The sequence below is a fragment of the Heptranchias perlo genome, chromosome 11 (assembly GCF_035084215.1).
Source record: "Heptranchias perlo isolate sHepPer1 chromosome 11, sHepPer1.hap1, whole genome shotgun sequence".
Classification (NCBI taxonomy): Eukaryota; Metazoa; Chordata; class Chondrichthyes; order Hexanchiformes; family Hexanchidae; genus Heptranchias; species Heptranchias perlo.
The window spans coordinates 54081222-54097898 of record NC_090335.1 but is presented as its reverse complement, the minus strand read 5'-3'; the positions used below and the strand labels follow the sequence as shown (position 1 = coordinate 54097898).

The 16677-nt window shown below is 41.7% G+C and overlaps 1 protein-coding gene across 2 annotated transcripts in view; it reads right to left on the bottom strand.

Moving 5' to 3' along the window:
- Positions 1–16677, bottom strand: part of cip2a (cellular inhibitor of PP2A) — a 59784-nt gene extending 43107 nt beyond the window's left edge. The window contains exons 1-6 of one of the 2 annotated variants that reach the window (XM_067993054.1): positions 16632–16677; positions 11621–11673; positions 11072–11175; positions 8039–8186; positions 4173–4282; positions 279–373 (exon numbers count right to left, since the gene is read on the bottom strand). In XM_067993054.1, coding sequence (XP_067849155.1) covers positions 279–373; positions 4173–4282; positions 8039–8186; positions 11072–11173 — 455 coding nt within the window. In that variant the 5' untranslated portion in view covers positions 11174–11175; positions 11621–11673; positions 16632–16677. Of the gene's footprint in view, positions 1–278; positions 374–4172; positions 4283–8038; positions 8187–11071; positions 11176–11620; positions 11674–16550 lie in introns of both variants that reach the window. The other variant, XM_067993053.1, reaches the window with a different exon arrangement.

Sequence of the window (16677 nt, the reverse complement as noted above, 5' to 3'; positions counted from 1 at the left end):
AGGGAGAGGTTGATTGTACTGGCCAAGAAGGGGAAGTTGGATAGACAGCAATTTGGTTGTTGAGGGGTGGGGCAGCTGGGGGATGAGAAACCAGGTGGTGGGTTTCAAGGGGCCAGAAATATGGAAGTAATTGGAAATGGCCCGTCAGTAATTGAGACGTTCAAGATGGCCAACAAGAGTTTACCGAATTTTAATTGTATGGCAATATCAAAGCTGCATAATACACTAGACTTGTTCAATTCAGGTTGTTAACAGCAATAAAGTTATTACAAACTTACATATGTTTCACCAGAAATGCAATCAGTTCATCAATATTTCCACTGCAATGAAAAACTCTGGCATTGTAAGTTGTTTTCTGTAGAAGCTGCATGCTCTGTTGAAAAAGAAATAGAAGTAATTTATTAAAATTCAAAATTCTGAAATCAACAGTGACCTTAAAAGTAATTAAACATAAATCTCTGGTGCTAAAATTTTTATATAATTACTTTCAAGGGCAAGAAAAATCTGGCCATAGAACTATGGGTTAGAAAAGGTTTCATTATATTTATTTGACACTTGTTTTAAGAAAGGTTCTTTGACAGGGGGAGGGATCTGGTAGCAATAACAAAAGCCTAAAAGATAAAAGAAACGGGAGATGAGTCTAGCAGTCAGGCCAGGGTAAGGAATAAAGATATCATGAACGGTCGAGGAACAAATACAGCTTTAGAACAGAAGTATAAAAGGAATAGTAAAAATGAAGTAAAAGGAAAAACTATTAAAGACAAATTAAACTGCCTGTACAGCAATGTACACAGCGTCCAAAATAAAACGGGAGATCTGGAGGCAATAATCAGTAGCGAGGAACTAGATATAGTAGGAATAACTGAAACATGGCTACATAAAGAACAAGACTGGCAACTTAATATTGCAGGGTATAACAATCAGAAAGGATAGGGAAGGAAGAAGGGAGGGTGGAGGAGCTGCACTAATTAGAGATAATGTAATGGCATTAGAAAAAGGGACACAACTAACAGAAGGATAGAAACAAAATCCATAGGGATTGAAATAAAAGATGAGGGATCGATCACACTAATAGGGGTACACTATAGACCACCCAATAGTGGAAAGGAGGTGGAGGAAGAAATATGAAAGCAAATATGTGAAATGAGTAAAGGAATTAGAATAATAATCATGGGAGATTTTAACTACCCCCAAATAAACTGGCAAGAGGTAAGTAAAGGGGTACAGGGAATGGAGTTTTTACAATGTGTGCAGGACTCCTTTCTTACCCAGAATGTAAAAAGCCCAACGAGAGGAAGCACTGCTGGATCTAGTAATGGGAAAAGAACCAAAACAGATAAGGGAAGTAAGCATAGGGGAGCATCTAGGCAATAGCGATCATAACATAATAAGGTTTAAGATAAAGACTAAGAAGGACATAAGAAAGACAAAAATAATAAATTGGAAAAAAGCTGATTTTAAGGGGCTGAGAATGGAACTAGAGAAGATAAACTGGAAAAATTTACTGACAAACAAAGAATTAGAACAGCAGTGGGAAACATATAAAACGGTGATCCAGAGTGTCCAGGAGGAATGTATCCCAATAAAAAGCAAGAACAAACTAGCCAGTAATGATACACCATGGATAAGTAAAGAAAAAAGGGCAAATTGAAACTGAAGAAAAATGCATACACTATGTACATAGGCAACAAAGAGGATGATAAAAGGGAATATGAAAAGGCTAGGAAAGAAGTCAAAAACAAATTAGGAAGGCAAAGAGAAGGTACAAAATTAAATTATCAAGGAATATAAAAAGAAATAGTAAAGTATTCTACAGACACAAATAACAAAAGAAAGATCATAATATGGATAGGGCCTATAAGGGATACATGCGATAAACTCACAGGTAATGACAGCGAAATAGCAGAAATATTAAATAATTACTTTGCCTTAGTATTTATCAGGGAGACTAACATGGAGGGTATAACATTAGAAGAAGAGATAAAGACATTTAAGATAGAAAGCGGGGGAAGCGGGGGGCGGGGGGCGGGGAGAAAGAGGGGGAGATAATTGGTAAACTAATCACACTTAGAGAGGATAAAACCCCTGGTCTGGATGGATTGCATCTGTGCATATTAAAAGTAGTTAGGGACGAGATAGCAGAGGCACTATTACATATATATAAAAATTCATTAGAAAAGGGAATACTGCCAGAGGACTGGCGGACAGCTAACGTGATTCCTATATTTAAAAATGGAGATAGACCAAGTCCAGGGAACTATAGACCAGTTAGCTTAATGTAGGTGGCAGGAAAGATAGTGGAATCGTCAAAGATGTAACAGAAAAACATCTAAAAAACAGAAAATCTAATAAAGAATAGTCAGCATGGATTTCAAAAGGGAAGGTCATGCCTGACCAACCTTATTGAATTCTTTGAAGAAGTAACAGAAAGAGTAGACAAGGCTAATGCAGTGGATATATGTTTGGATTTTCCAAAGGCCTTTGATAAGATACCACATAGTAGACTGATGACCAAGGTCAGAGCATGTGGAGTCAGGGGACAAGTAGCAGAATGGATAGCAAGTTGGCTACAAAACAGAAAGAGATGGGGTTAAAGTTCCATAAGGATCGGTGCTGGGACCACTGTTGTTCACCATTTACATGAACGATTTGGACTTGTGAAACAGAAATACAATTTCAAAATTTGCAGATGACACCAAATTGGGGGGTACAGTTGATACTGAGGAGGACTGTGAAAAAATACAGGAAGACATTAATAAACTTGCAGAATGGGCGTGTTAATGGCAAATGAATTTCAATATAAATAAATGTGAGAGTGTGAAGTGGTACATTTTGGTAGAATAAGGGGGCCACATGCTCCTTGGAGAATAAGAGTTTAAACAGGGTAGAGGAACAGAGGGATCTGGGGGTACAGATATACAAATCACTAAAAGTAGCATCACAGGTTAATAAGGCTATAAAAAGGCAAACCAAGCACTGGGGTTCATTTCTAGAGGGATAGAATTGAAAAGCAGGGAAGTTATGTTAAACTTTTATATAGAACTTTGGTTAGACCACATTTGGAGTACTGTGCATAGTTCTGGTCTCCATATTATAAAAAAGGATATCGAGGCACTGAAGAAGGTGCAAAAAGGATTTACTAGGATGATACCAGAACTGAAAGGTTTTACCCATCAGGAAAGATTGAGCTGGCTGAGGCTCTTTTCTCTAGAAAAAGAGAAGAGTAGGGGGTTACTTGATTATGAAAGGGTTTGATAGGGTGGAGGTAGAGAAGATGTTTCCACTTGTGGGGGAGACCAGAATTAGAGGCCATAAATATAAAATAGTCACTAATAAATCCAATAGGGAATTCAGGAGAAACTTTAGAAGAGTGGTTAGAATGTGGAACTCGCTACCACAAGGACTAGTTGAGGCAATTAGCATAGATGTGTTTAAGGGGAAGGTAGATAAACACGAGGGAGAAAGGAATAGAAGGATATCATAGAAACACAGAATGGTTACAACACAAAAGGAGGTCATTCAGCCCATCAAGCCCATCTCGGCTCTTTATAAGAGCAATCCAGTTAGTCCTACTCCCCTGTAGCCCTGCAAATTTTTTCCCTTTATGTATTTATCCAATTTCTTTTTGAAAGCCACGATTGAATCTGCTTCTACCACCCTTTCAAGCAGCACATTTCAGATCATAACCACTTGCTGCGTAAAAAAGTTGTTCCTCATGTCGCCTTTGGTTCTTTTGCTAATCACCTTAAACAAATATGTTGATAGGGTTAGAAGAAGGGTGAGGGGCGGCTTGGGGGAGCATAAACACTGGCGTGGACCTGTTGGGCTGAATGGCCTGTTCCTGTGCTGTACATTCTATGTAATTTTATGTAATGTAAGCTAATAAATAAACTTCACAACTGGCAAAGTAACACCTTTGTTAAGCAGGTTGATATTTAAAAGATTAGAAAATCCAAAAACCTCTATCCTGCTTTACACTACTTTAATAGAAGGAAAGAAGGATACAATAATACTTATGCTGGTTTGATGAGCTGTTGAACCTTTAAATTCCATAGAAGGGCAGTTGACGGGAAGATTTTGGTCTGATATAGAAAGTAGTTTTAAAAATAATCCTCTCTGCACCCCACCCCAAAACTACAAAAGGTAGATTGTCAATTATATCGGATTCATACCTGCAGTACAACCTGCTCATTGGGAGTTGCACTGTTATGTTGAACCACTGCTGCAAGTGCACTGATAAGGTTGTAAGTGTGTAAAGCCTCTCTGCTCTCACTGTCTGATGCTGGAATAGAAACATAAAAGAAAATATTGAAAAAAAAGATACTGATCTAAGGTCTAATAATGGGAAATAGTTCCATGTCAGAAATGTCCACATCTGCAATTATAGGTGCAATAGAATGGCAATGCACCACACTAAACTATCAACACACTTTATAACAGTGATCTCCCTCACAAGGAGGCCCTGATCTCAATTTTCGTCATAGGGAGACACCAAGGTGAGATCAGATACTTCCACACATGAAGGGAATCACCATGGCTCGTCCTCACACACACCCGTCAATGACTGGTTGTAGAGCCAAGGAGGTTTGGGAACGGGCTGCCTGCCTACCCTACTAGGTTGTGAAAATCTAGAGAAAAGGTAGAAAATAAATAGCTTAACAAAATATTTTTAAAGTGTTATTTTTTTTAAAAACTATAGGTAATGAATTTTATATGACTGTAAAACAAAGTATTATTTATCTATAAAGCACAATGAACAACTTAGTTCATATTAGATTTCATGAACTTGGAACAAAAAGTCTCATCTGGTATTTGCAGACTGTGGCTTGTGTTAAACTGAAAGTCACAAAATCAGCTTTGTATTCAGAAATTTAAAGGAATATTCAAAAAAGTCAGGGAAGGATAATTTTTAATTTAAGAATGCACTCCCTCACCCCAGAAACACAGGGAAGAGAATCTCTCATCTTTTTGGATCTTTCTACTCCACTTGCTCTAGATTTTGCAACATTTGCAATTTAGATTATTTACATAGGTGAGTCCCAACTCCCTACAACCTCAAAAATATCTCCATTAGTCCTGATATCCAAGTAGCTCTTAGTAACCTACTCAGGATAAAACATACCACAACCTTTTAATTGCATTAACTGCTATAAGTTATCTTATACCTCCTCAGGATTCTTCCATTCTTGATAAGCAGTAGAGTATCACAACATCAAGCCTTGTTTTCGGTTTAAATTTATTAAACAAACCAGGAACAAGCAAATACATAATAGCAACAAGATACATAAATATTTGCAGCAGAAATTCCATTATCTAGCTCTTCAAAGGAAAAACAATGAAAGGTAGCAATCAATCAATCAGCTATTCTTTTGTAGAATATTTAGTTTCTAGTAATTCTTAGCACTGTGGGAGCTAGTCTGAACTAAATCTCTTGAAAGTTCCAAACCATGTCTCTGTCTCTCTCTAGTCAAATAGTGCCTTAAATACTCCCCAGCCTGCTGTATTGGATAACTGCCTACAACATTCAAAAATAACCAGCTGCCATCCACATAACTGAACAAACGTCAGTTTGTATTTATTTGAGTGTAGCTGGGATATGGATTTTAACTATGGCTAGCTTTTAAATTCCTTATGTATTGTGAATGGATTTAAAGTGATAGCCACAGCCAAAATTAGACAATAATACTCACTTTTTGTCACAGTCTCCTCTTTCAGTCTTCTGCCAAAAAGCAGCTTCAAGGGAGGCCTGTTCAGATCATTTATCTTGAGGGAGATAAGGGGAACCAGTGGATGTAATATATTTGGATTTTCAAAAGGCATTTGATAAGGTGCCACACAAGAGGTTGTTACACAAGATTAGGGCTCATGGGTTGGGGGCAATATATTAGCATGGATTGAGGATTGGTTAATGAACAGAAAACAGAGAATAGGAATAAACAGGTAATTTCGGGTTGGCAGGTTGCAACTAGTGGGGTGCCGCAAGGATCGGTGCTTGGGCCTCAGCTGTTTACAATATATATCAATGACTTAGATGAGGGGACACAGTGTAATGTATCCAAGTTTGCTGATGATACAAAGCTAGGTGGGAAAGTAAGCTGTGAGGAGGATGCAAAGAGGCTGTAGAGGGATATTGACAGTTGAGTGAGTGGGCGAGAAAGTGGCAGATGGAGCATAATGTGGGGAAATGTGAAATTATCCACTTTGGTAGGAAGAATAGAAAAGCAGAATATTTTTTAAAAGGTGAGAGACTAAGTAATGTTGGTAGTCAGAAGGATTTGGGTGTCCTTGTACACGAATCAAAGAAAGTTAACATGCAGGTACAGCAAGCAATTAGGAAGGCAAATGGTATGTTAGCCTTTATTGCAAGGGGGGGTTGGAATATAAGAGTAAGGAGGTCTTGCTGCAATTATATAGGGCTCTGGTGAGACTACACCTGGAGTACTGCATAGAGTTTTAGTCTCCTTACCTAAGGAAGGATATATTTGCCTTAGAGGGGGTGCAACGAAGTTTCACTAGATTGATTCCTGGGATGAGAGGGTTGTCCTATGAGGAGAGATTGACAAGAATGGGTCTATATTCTCTGGAGTTTAGAAGAATGAGATGATCGCATTGAAAGGTATAAAATTCTGAGAGGGCTCGACAAGGGTAGATGCTGAGGGGCTGTTTCCCCTGGCAGAAGAGTCTAGAACTAGGGGGCATAGTCTCAGGATAAGGGGTCAGCTGTTCAGGACCAAGATGAGGAAAAATTTCTTCACTCAGCAGGTTGTGAATCTTTGGAATTTTCTACCCCAGAAGGCTGTGGATGCTCAGTCGTTGAGTATATTCAAGACTAAGATCGATGGATATTTGGACACTAGGGGAATCAAGGGATATGGGGATAGGGTGAGAAAGTGGAGCTGAGGTAGAAGATCAGCCATAGTCTTATTGAATGGCCGAGCAGGCTTGAGGGGCCATAAGGACTACTCCTGCTCCCATTTCTTATATTCTTATGTGACAGACCTGGATTCATCCAACTGCCATTAAAGTAAACAGGGATGATCCTTTCCCAATCCCAGATAACAATTGTGGAAATAAAAAACAGGGAACCATGGGGTTCTCTTGAATTTTCTCCCCTCCCTTTCTTTTCCGGGGAGAAGAAATGACAACTCTTCTCCCCTCCCTTGCATACCATTCCCTTTAAAATAATGGATATTACTGTTAATGACCAAGAAGGAACAACATTTATTTCTGAAGCAATATTCACCTTCATTCAGCAAACAATATAAACTAGTGGTTCTCAAACTTTATCAGGCCAGGCCGCTGGCAAAAAAAATCTCATATAGCTCTTTCTGCTCCGCTAAAGTTATTTTATACTAATTACTCCTGTTCTGGTTTTCGTGTCCCTTGCTAGTTACCATCCCCTTTTTGAGTTTTATCCCCTTCAGACTTCTACTTTCAAAGTCCCAGTTGATGTTTCACTTCTCTGCAATTATGCTCCTTCCCTTTCCTTCACATTCCACTAATGCTATCAGTTTAATTCTGATTGTGACTCATCACATCACCCCATCCCACCTGGATACATCTTGCATCCCATCAGTAGATGCACTTCAGTTTATGAACCAGTGGCATAAATTATTCTCTAAAGGAGACCCAGGAGAGATCAAATTTGGCATTGTGCACCCCTTCAATGCAGTAATACAGAAACCCAAAAGAAGTGATTTAACTTATAAAGCAGTTATATTTTTAACTTTTGAGCCTCAAGTGTTTCCATGATTAGGTATTGGTAAATTTAATTTTTTTTTAATGTTTTTGGAGAAGGTTGAGAATATTAAGGTTTCTCACTCTTTACCTTTTACAGATCTGTATAAGTACATGGCTGTAATTATACTTGTACACATAAATATGTTAAACCCCAGGCCAATATTAATATTACAGTATAAAGTCTGCATTGGTGCTGTATTCTATTATATCTGAAAATAAAACAAAACATAAAAAGAAAATGTAGATGGTTGTAATTGAGTCAGAGCATTCAACTTAATCTAGCAAAATAAAATCATACCTAATTGTGTGAGCAATCCAATAATTTTCAGAGTCAGTGACACTTTTATGTTAGGATCACCAACAAGTTCCACAAGGCTGTTCAGACATTCACTTGGTAAACTTTGATTTGTTGCAAACACCATTACTGCTTTCATTCCACTAATTACCTAGAAAAATAAGAAAAGAATATTTCAAAATTTGTTTCCTATATATTTCTAGACTAGAAAAGATTTCATTTAGTGTCAAGAACAGTGTGCTGAACATAGTCATTGGCCCTTCCAATCTACTTAACCAAAAGCTTCGAAATCAATTGATGTTTTAGTTATTATTCTCCATTGCTTTAACTCCATTATTTTGCTGTTCATCAGGAATATGATAACAAATTACAGCACTTTAAATTGTCTATTGAACAAGAACAGGATTTAGCCATCCTGAAGGTTGAAACCCTGCAGTGAATATTGATGTGTTTGTGGTGCATTATTGCATATATTGTATTCCTCCAATTCAATGGAAATATTTCACCAATGACTTTACAAAGCCAATATTATATACTTCTGCGATCATTGGAATTTTCACCAGCATTATTACATTGCTCAGAGTTGAAAGATATACTGTTTTATAACAATAGGGATATTTAAACCATGTAGGAGATAACATCAGGGCCACTGACAGAGTGGCTAAATAAGTCAAATTCCTTTGATATCAAATGGTACTCTGGAATTTTTGCTGATTCTTTGGGGATCAAAACCCCCATGATTCCATTATCCTGTGACAGCTGTAAATCAGTGGCCTTAATTTTATAGAAATTACTCCTTTACCTACGTATTTAATTTTTATCCTTCACCAGTTTTAAAGCTGAGAATACAAAGCAATACAGTATGCAAGAAGTTCTAGTTACAGTTAGATAACTAGGCCCCAGAGTTCCTGGAGCTGGAGAGGGCACAAGTCCCATTTACACTGAGAGTGTGGTCTGGATTATAGGCACACTGAGATTCTGCCCTCTTCTGACTAGAACTTGAAATTCAAGTTGTGGGCCATGCACTCAAGACTGCATATCAAAGGGCCATCTTGAGGAGTTCCCAGGCAGTTCCTCCCTTGAAAGGCCTCAGCAGAACTTAAATCAATCAAGACCCACCATTAGTTCCCTTGAAGTCTTTTGAAGGCCCCAAACCTTTCTGCAATGGATCAATGACCTCTAGTTGGAATGGCTTCACTGGGAGCCAAAGACTTAAAAGAAAAAAAAAATCTCTTTGGCTCATTTAGAGTTATGTGGGCTCTACTCTGTCTTAGAAGAACGGATGGATCAGGCCAGGGCCGCTGCTGCCGATGCGTCCTTGCAGGCATCTGTGAGCTGTCCTGGCTACATAAGTGACTCTGGTCTTGGGCGAGGGTTCCACTCTGCCACACCTACGGCAATGGAGCAAGCTCCCAGGAATTTTGAGGCCCCAGTATTTAGTAGTACTGGGTAGGTGGAGTGGGGTTCAGCTGCACTAGAGCCAGTACTGCACTTAACACCCCTAGACTTTGGCAGACCTTGGTGTGGAGGCTGCCGAGGTTTTTCAGCATTGGGGCGAGGGGGGTGGGGGCAATCCATTGATCTATCATCATTGTGGAAGGGTGCATGGGATTTTGCAGAATTGTGGAGGGGGAGCTTGAGGTGTGTCAGAACTGGAGGAGTGGTGGTGGCCACCAAATACAGTGTTTGACTCAATAATGGATTCCTGGTGTCCGTCAGCAGTGAGGGGAGGGAGAAGACATGGGCCTGAAAGCATTCTGTAGGAGTGGGGCATCCCATTTTTGCCTCTCCCAAGAATATACGGGGGGAGGGAGAGGGGGAGGGGGGGGGGGAGGGAGGGAGGTGGGGGAGGGGGGAGGTGGGGGAGGGGGAGGGGGGAGGGGGGGGGAGGGGGGAGGGGGGAGGAGGGGGGAGGGGGGGAGGGGGGGAGGAGTGTTTAGTGGAAGTGCTCCAGCTACCATGAGGTGTGGGGCAGGCTTGATGGGACAGCTGGTCTTTTCCTGCCCATCAATTTTGTATGGTTGTATACTTGATAGCACTGGCTGGTAACTTACGAAGAGATCTCTGCAATCAGTAAAAAAAAAATGTATGATAATCAGTAGACTGTCATTTTACCCCACTGTGGGGTGGCCCCTCCTCATCATATGGGTTGTGGGAGTCGATAAAACCCTTCCGCTGAAACTTAGATAAAGGTATTCCATCATCTAGCTAACATAATTGTTACTACAGCATTCTGGACAATTATTCACACTGTACATAATCAGTCTGCAGGATCTGCCCTCATCTAATACAGTCACCTCTTTAGTGCAAAAATATGCAATCTAAGCTCAGACTTTTGGGAGAGGTTGAGGCTATCAAGCAGAAACTTTAATGAAGGTATTAAAAAACTCAAAATAATTGAAATTGATAAATTAAATCATGTTATTGTGAAATATCCATTTTTTTTCAATGCTTTATTTTGTATGTAACCTTATTTTGGACATAGGAAATTTCAGTTATTGAGAAAAAATGACACAGATTTTTTTCAAAAATGAACCAGAAGCCATGTTATATTATATTACCAGTCCCCCAAACATAACCACATTCGAAACTTCCACCCGAGTTTCATACCCTATCCCTCTCAAATAATCCTGGGCCCTAAAGCTCCCTCCAAGTACAATTGCCCAATTATAAAATTGACACATTTAGACAAGGGTTTCCCCATTATAAATGTTGACATAGGAGGGTTCCATTATAAATATTGACATAAAAAATGTTACAGGAGCCAAAACTAAGGACAGGAACAATGTGCCACGCTGAGAGAGAAAGAAAAAAACAGCGGCAAGAAGGGGAGGATGGGAGGGAGAAAAAAAGAATGGGAGAAGGAGAAAAAGAGAATGGGAGAGGGAGACAAAAGAACAAATGAATGAAGTTATATTTTATAGTGCCGAATGCACTCCACAGCCAATGAATTAATTGCTTTTTGTAAGCATTAATATATAGTCATAACTAAATATATTTGAATGTTTTTTTTCATACACTAGTTGCTGTACTTACATCCAATTGCCTCTGGACTTGTAAAGCATTGTTTTCAGATTTGACATTTTTATACTGGGTGATAGCCAGTAGCAGAGATTTCATGGAAGTAGTTAGATCCATTTCTAGGTACAAAAAAAGTAAATTTAAAGCAGATTAATAGATTTCACGATTTCAATGGCATTACTGGCAAAGAACCTCTAATAAAGTCCTACCTTTTAAGCTCATTGTAAATGTAAAAACTGTACATTCTTAAAAAGAGACTCCTTATCAAATGGCACATTGGCTACAATGTAGCTACTCTCAAATTCAGTTGTACCCAGGAGACTGCAGACTTCAATTTGCTCTTTCTAGTCATACTTTAATCACATCCATTGCCTATTCCAGTATAGAATTTATATGTTGAACTTGCTTTGAGTATTGTTTCCTGTGCAAAGTACTTCCTAAAGTATACAGTATTACCTGTTCAATTACTAATTTGAAAAAAATAGGCATCCGAGGAATTTTATCTAAGACCCAAAAGTATTCAAACACTGCTCATTCTATGAAGTTCCGTACCAACATACTAACCATCAACATCAGCTGTGGGTTTGTTTGGAGTCTGTCAAAAAGTATCAAGCTCCCTGCAAGGAAATCCAAAGTCAGATTTCAATTACCAGGTCAAGGACATTTAAAATAACTTTGGCATATTCATTAAATTTCTCTTTTTTAGTAGGGGCATATTGTACTGTACAACACTGAAATGTAAAAATTGTAATTCAAAATGCAGAACAATTAGACAAAATGGGCAATCAAGCCAATTCTATTAAAGGGGAAGGCAAGTCTGAGGAAAGAAGAGATGAGACAAGGTAAGTCAGTTATCCCTCCCTGTTTGGACACACTGTGACATCAGCTGGTACACACCCCTTGGTATTTCTGAAAAAACTCCATTAGTAACAGTAGGGGCTGAAATTTAGACCAATCTGAGATAATCTCATTGACCCTCATCAGTAGCATGGTTTTTCTGACATTCTGCAGCTTGAGACCTGCTCTCAGACCAGTCCTAAATCACAGGTCTGTTTTAAAAAAAAACTAGAGCCAATCTGAGACAGTTCCTGTCAGTGGCATCATAGGGTTGCCTAATGTGTCTCCCAATGGATAAGAAAATTAGCATTTGTTTAGAAAAAAGTCAATCAAGATTTCTGCAAGTCACTCTATGCAATAAACACAAGACAATGAACATTTATTGTCCTCCCTCCTCATTTAACATAATATCTATGTCCCTGCATTTGCAAATGACATAGCCATATATGTAAAACTTGCTCTATGGGTAATTGTAGAAAGTTGCTGAACCATGCACACTGGGAAGGTACCATGTTTAATCTCTGGTCTGAGCTGAGCAAGACAATCTCTTTTGGAGCACATCTGGCTTCAGTGATGCCAAGCTCAATCATGCACGGCAATGCAAGTGTCTGGGTAGCAGGTGAAAGCAGACTTGAACTCACTGTTATGCCCTGAATAATTAAATGACCCACTGTCACTCACATATTAGCCACTTGTGTACAGTATCAGTAGACTGCAGTGCCAGTGGAATCATTCCCTAGTACAAATCAATGCCTTCAGCAAAGGCAGGGGGGGGAATGGAAGAAAACATTACACTTTGGTCTCTCTTCAGTTTTAACTGACCTTAATGAATTAGTCTATGCAGTTATGTTCCTACTCAGTCTATAAATAAACTTTCATATATATATTTATCTTATTACTTTGTTTATTGGCACTTTTTTAAAATCAAGACGAATAAAGCGACAACTCAAAATTTCTGGGGGCTTGAAGCAGTTTCTGTATCCCCAGCCAATGTGTCGCCTTTGGTACCTGACTGAATATTCACTCTCACAAAAGGATTCTCAGGGTGGAAGGTCTGACAGCTGCAGTAACTTGCAAAACTGACAACTTGCATTTACATAGCGCCTTTAATGTAGTAAAATGTCCCAAGGCGCTCCAGAGGAACGATTTTCAAACAAAATTGGTCACCGAGCCACCTAAGGAGATATTACACAGGTGTCAGAGAGGTAGGTTTTATGGAGTCTTAAAAGGAGGAGAGAGGGGTAGAGAGGCGGAGAGGAATTACAGAGCTTGGGGCCTAGGCAGCTGAAGGCACAGCTGCCAATGGTGGAGCGATTAAAATCAGGGATGTGCAAGAGGCAAGAACTGGAGGAGTGCAGAGAATTCGGAGGGTTGTAGGGCTGGAAGAGGTTACAGAGATAGGGAGGTTCTAGGCCATGGAAGGATTTGAAAACAAGGACGAGAATTTTAAAATCGATGCATTCCCAGTTTGGGAATGCAATGTAGGTCAGTGAGCACAAAGGTGATGGGTGAATGGGACTTGGGGCGAGTTAGGATATGGGCAGCAGTTACCGATGAGCTCAAGTTTATGGAGGGTTGAAGATGGGAGGCCGGCCAGGAGAGCATTGAAATAGTCAAATGTAGTGGTAACAAAGGCATGGATGAGGGTTTCAGCAGCAGATGAGCTGAGGCAAGGGTGGAGACGGCGATGTTAGAGGTGAAGTGGGCGGTCTTGGTGATGGGAGTGGATATGTGGTCGGAAGCTCATCTCAGGGTCAAATAGGACGCCAAGGTTGCGAACGGTCTGGTTCAGCCTCAGACAGTGGCCGGGAGAGGGATGAAATTGGTGGCTAAGGAACGGAGTTTGTGGCAGGGACCGAAAACAGTGGCTTCGGTCTTCCCAATATTTAGTTGGAGGAAATTTCTGCTCATCCAATACTGGATGTCGGACAAGCAGCGTGACAAATCAGAAACAGTGGAGGGGGTCGAGGGAGGTGGTGGTCAGGTAGAGTTGGGTGTCATCACTTTACATGTGGAACCTGACAGCGTGTTCTCGGATGATGTCGCCGAGGGGCAGCATGTAGATGAGAACCAGGAGAGGGCCAAGGATAGATCCTTGGGGGCCTCCAGAAGTAACATTGCAAGAGTGGGAAGAGAAGCCATTGCAGATGATTCTCTGGCTATGATTGGATAGATGAGAATGGAACCAGAGGAGGTAGTCCCACCCAGCTTGGCGACGGAGAGTAGGTATTGGAGGAGGATGGTATGGTTAACCGTGTCAAAGGCTGCAGACAGGTCGAGAAGGACGAGGAGGGATAGTTTAACCAAGATCACAGTCACATAGGATGTCATGTGTGACTTTGATAAGCGCCATTTCAGTACTATGGCAGGGGCGGAAACCTGATTGGAGGGATTCAAACACGGAGTTGCGGGAAAGGTGGGCACAGATTTGGGAGGAGACAACATGTTCAAGGACTTTGGAGAGGAAAGGGAGGTTGGAGATGGGGCGGTAGTTTGCAAAGACAGAGAGGTCAAGAGTGTTTTTTTTGAGAAGGGAGGTGATGACAGCAGATTTGAAGGGGAGGGGGCAGTGTCTGAGGAGGTACTGTTATGTGCATATCAGAAATGTGCCTGTGACTATATTTATCATTCTAGCACCATCATTATAAACTGAAATTAATTGTGAACGCCCACGGTGTAACTTGGGAAGCCAACACCATATTGTTGGTGTCTACAGTACAATTGACTTCAAGAGGGCAGGGACAGGCTGGTGGAATGAACAAACACATGGCAGATGAAAATTAATGCAAAGAGATACACTTTGGCAGGAAGAATGAGGAGAGGCAAAATAAACTAAATGGTACAATTCTAAAGGGGGTGCAGGAACAGAGACCTGTGAGTATATGTGCACAAATCTTTGAAGGTGGCAGGACAGGTTGGGAAAGCAGTTAAAAAAGCATATCGGATCCTGGGCTTTACAGAGGTATAGAGTACAAAAGCAAGGAAGTCATGTTGAATTTTTTTAAAACACTGGTTCGGCCAAACTGGAGTATAGTGTTCAATTCTGGTCACCAAACTTTAGGATGTGAAGGCCTTAGAATGGTTCCAGGGATGAGGGACTTCAGTTATGTGGATAGACTGGAGAAGCTGCGGTTGTTCTCCTTAGAGCAGAGAAGGTTGAGAGGAGATTTAATAGAAGTGTTCAAAATCATGACTGGTTTAGATAAAGTAAATAAAGAGAAACTGTTCCCATTGGTGGAAGGGTCAAGAACTAGAGGATATTGATTTAAGGTGATTGGCAGAAGAAGCAAAGGCAACGGGAGGAAAAACTTTTTTTTAAACACAGGCAGCAGTTATGATCTGGAACGTGCTGCCTGAAAAGGTGGCGGAAGCAGATTCAATCGTGGCTTTCAAAAAGGAATTGGATAAATATTTGAAGGGGAAAAAAAATTGCAGGGCTGGGGGAAAAGAGCGGGGGAATGGGACTAACTGGACTGCTGTTACAATGAGCCGGCACGGGCTCGATGGACCGAATGGCCTCCGTCTGTGCTGTAACTATTCTACGACCTTCTGCTATCCGTGTACCATATTCGGTAATGTTTGTGTTCTTTTTAAACTCACTCCTCCCCTCCCTCAGAGCGGGCGCGGACTCGATGGGCCGAATGGCCTCCTTCCGTGCTGTAACCTTTCTATGATTCTAAAAGGCCTGGGGACCGAGGCTCAATGTAACAGCCCCGGGGTGGGGAGACCCAGAGAGCGCGCTCCTGCGGACCCGGCTCGCTCTCACCCCTCCTGGGGACCGAGGCTCAATGTAACAGCCCCGGGGTGAGGAGACCCAGAGAGCGCGCTCCTGCGGACCCGGCTCGCTCTCACCCCTCCTGGGGACCGAGGCTCAATGTAACAGCCCCGGGGTGAGGAGACCCAGAGAGCGCGCTCCTGCGGACCCGGCTCGCTCTCACCCCTCTTGGGGACCGAGGCTCAATGTAACAGCCCCGGGGTGGGGAGACCCAGAGAGCGCGCTCCTGCGGACCCGGCTCGCTCTCACCCCTCCTCGGGGACCGAGGCTCAATGTAACAGCCCCGGGGTGGGGAGACCCAGAGAGCGCGCTCCTGCAGACCCGGCTCGCTCTCACCCCTCCTCGGGGACCGAGGCTCAATGTAACAGCCCCGGGGTGGGGAGACCCAGAAAGCGCGCTCCTGCGGACCCGGCTCGCTCTCACCCCTCCTCGGGGACCGGGGAGATCTGAAGCAGATTCTCGCGATCACGGGCCGATAACGGCCGTAACGCGCGCCTTCCACCCAGCAGCAGTTCGCGCTCCCAGTTTAAATCGCCGGCACCTACCACTGCGGCGCCAGGGGGAAATCAGAGCAGGCCAATGTAGCCACCAACCCCCTACAATACTAATCAACAACTAGAACTGCTGCAACTATCGACGCTCTGATGCTATTAATCCAGCAAATGTGTTGTTACAATCAAGAAAGCTCGTCAACATGGTGGGTGTTCCCGAACTCACCACCACTCTCTCCCCTCCCGCCCCCCGGCCAACACACACAATTTACAACATCCAACGGTTTAACTTCCCAACAACAGACTCCAAGTGGAGCGTTTTGGCAGATACTTAATTCGAATTGAGTGCATCGCTACAATCACGGCTCAGCTTTAAAGTTGGATTCCTAACCTCCGGGAATATTTTGCTGCTCGAATACCTATATACCGCGACAGGAAATCTCTTAAGAGACGTATAGTCGCCTCCTCTTACGTTACAGGTTCGACCATCTTGAAGTTTTTGCCATGGGACGCATGCG